General features: G+C 33.7%; 1 protein-coding gene across 1 annotated transcript; it reads right to left on the bottom strand.

Annotated features, from left to right (window-relative positions):
- Positions 1 to 259: 259 nt before the first annotated feature.
- LOC111375250 (cysteine proteinase inhibitor 1-like) lies at positions 260 to 950 on the bottom strand. Its single transcript, XM_022998051.1, has one exon. It carries the CDS (start codon positions 835 to 837, stop codon positions 466 to 468), a length of 372 nt encoding a protein of 123 aa, XP_022853819.1. The 5' UTR covers positions 838 to 950; the 3' UTR covers positions 260 to 465.
- Positions 951 to 1,321: the final 371 nt, after the last annotated feature.

Here is a 1,321-nt window from a genome sequence, read left to right as displayed (position 1 = left end):
CACTCCCGAAAATATAAATGTGAGATTATTATTGAGTAGAACAAAAGGTTTGTCCAATACAACGTGGAAAGTGCAGATATGGTTATAAGAAAATTTATTTGAATAGCAAGCAGTTTTTTCTACTACTTTTCCAGATTAACACATGACCAATAATACTTGTTTGGTATTCTCTACAGAATCGGATACGGAAACCACGAACACCAAATTGAAGAACAAATATCGAAATACGAAAGAAGAACTCGTATCAAGAACAAAGAAAAACCATGGAACTTCAATGATTATACTACTGATGACTGTTAATTGATGATTTTAAAAACTCCTTTTAATGCATTAAGAGATCCACAAATCCAATTACACATCACATTAATCATCGGTAGATCAAAATTATAATTGAAACTTACTGCCATAAAGCATTACATAAGATCCTTACACATAGCCATTATTTTAAATTAATTAATTAATTAATTAACCTTTCAATTCTTCGAAGGAAGTGAGTTTCCTGAATTTCTCCCATGGCTTCTCCCAAACAACCGCCTCATAATTGTGCGGCACCGCCCCATCCTTGGCAGAGATAACCAGCTTGTAATTGGTACCAGCAACAACTTGGGTTTCTCCCTTGACCACACGTAGAAATTGCAATTTTGATTTGGCCTGCTTGTTATGCTCCTGCACCGCGTATTTCGCGATTTTTTGCACCTTCAGATCATTAAGGTTCTCGATTGGACGCCAACCGCCAGCAAGGCCGCCCGTCCTGCCACCCAACGCGGTGGAGAGTTGGATGGAATCCATCAGAATTGGGAGGATTATGAGGAGAATCGTGAGAGATTTGAGTCTCATTTTTCTGGGTATGGTAACTGCTGTTGTACGATAGCGTTTGGAAGCTTGTTGAAGCCAAAGTTGTCTATTATTTCTGGTAGCTTCAATATGATTTTAGTTTGTATTTATCGTATTTAATTTGAAAGCTTAATCCCCTAAATCTGCAATGTTTATCTTTGGGGACATGGTATTGGTACGCACGTGTCGCTGTTTGTTTTATGGTCTGCTGAATGGATAACTTCAACCTTCAAAAGCTAACAATGGTATTCCCTCAATTCCATTTATATAAGTTGATTTTGTTTTTTTACACAAATTAAAAAATTTTATTTCATGTTATTGAAAAAATAATTTTTGTTAAAATATTTTCTAATTTATCTTTATTTATATTTGTACAATTTCAAAATTAAGCGGAGAAAACTAGTTCTAATTAGACAAATTAAATAAAAATATGTTAGTAAATAAACAAAATAAAATATTCTCAATAAAAGAATATAACTATATAATT

Source organism: Olea europaea, unplaced genomic scaffold, assembly GCF_002742605.1.
Source record: "Olea europaea var. sylvestris unplaced genomic scaffold, O_europaea_v1 scaffold1352, whole genome shotgun sequence".
NCBI lineage: Eukaryota > Viridiplantae > Streptophyta > Magnoliopsida > Lamiales > Oleaceae > Olea > Olea europaea.
This window is presented reverse-complemented; position numbering and strand designations above follow the sequence as displayed.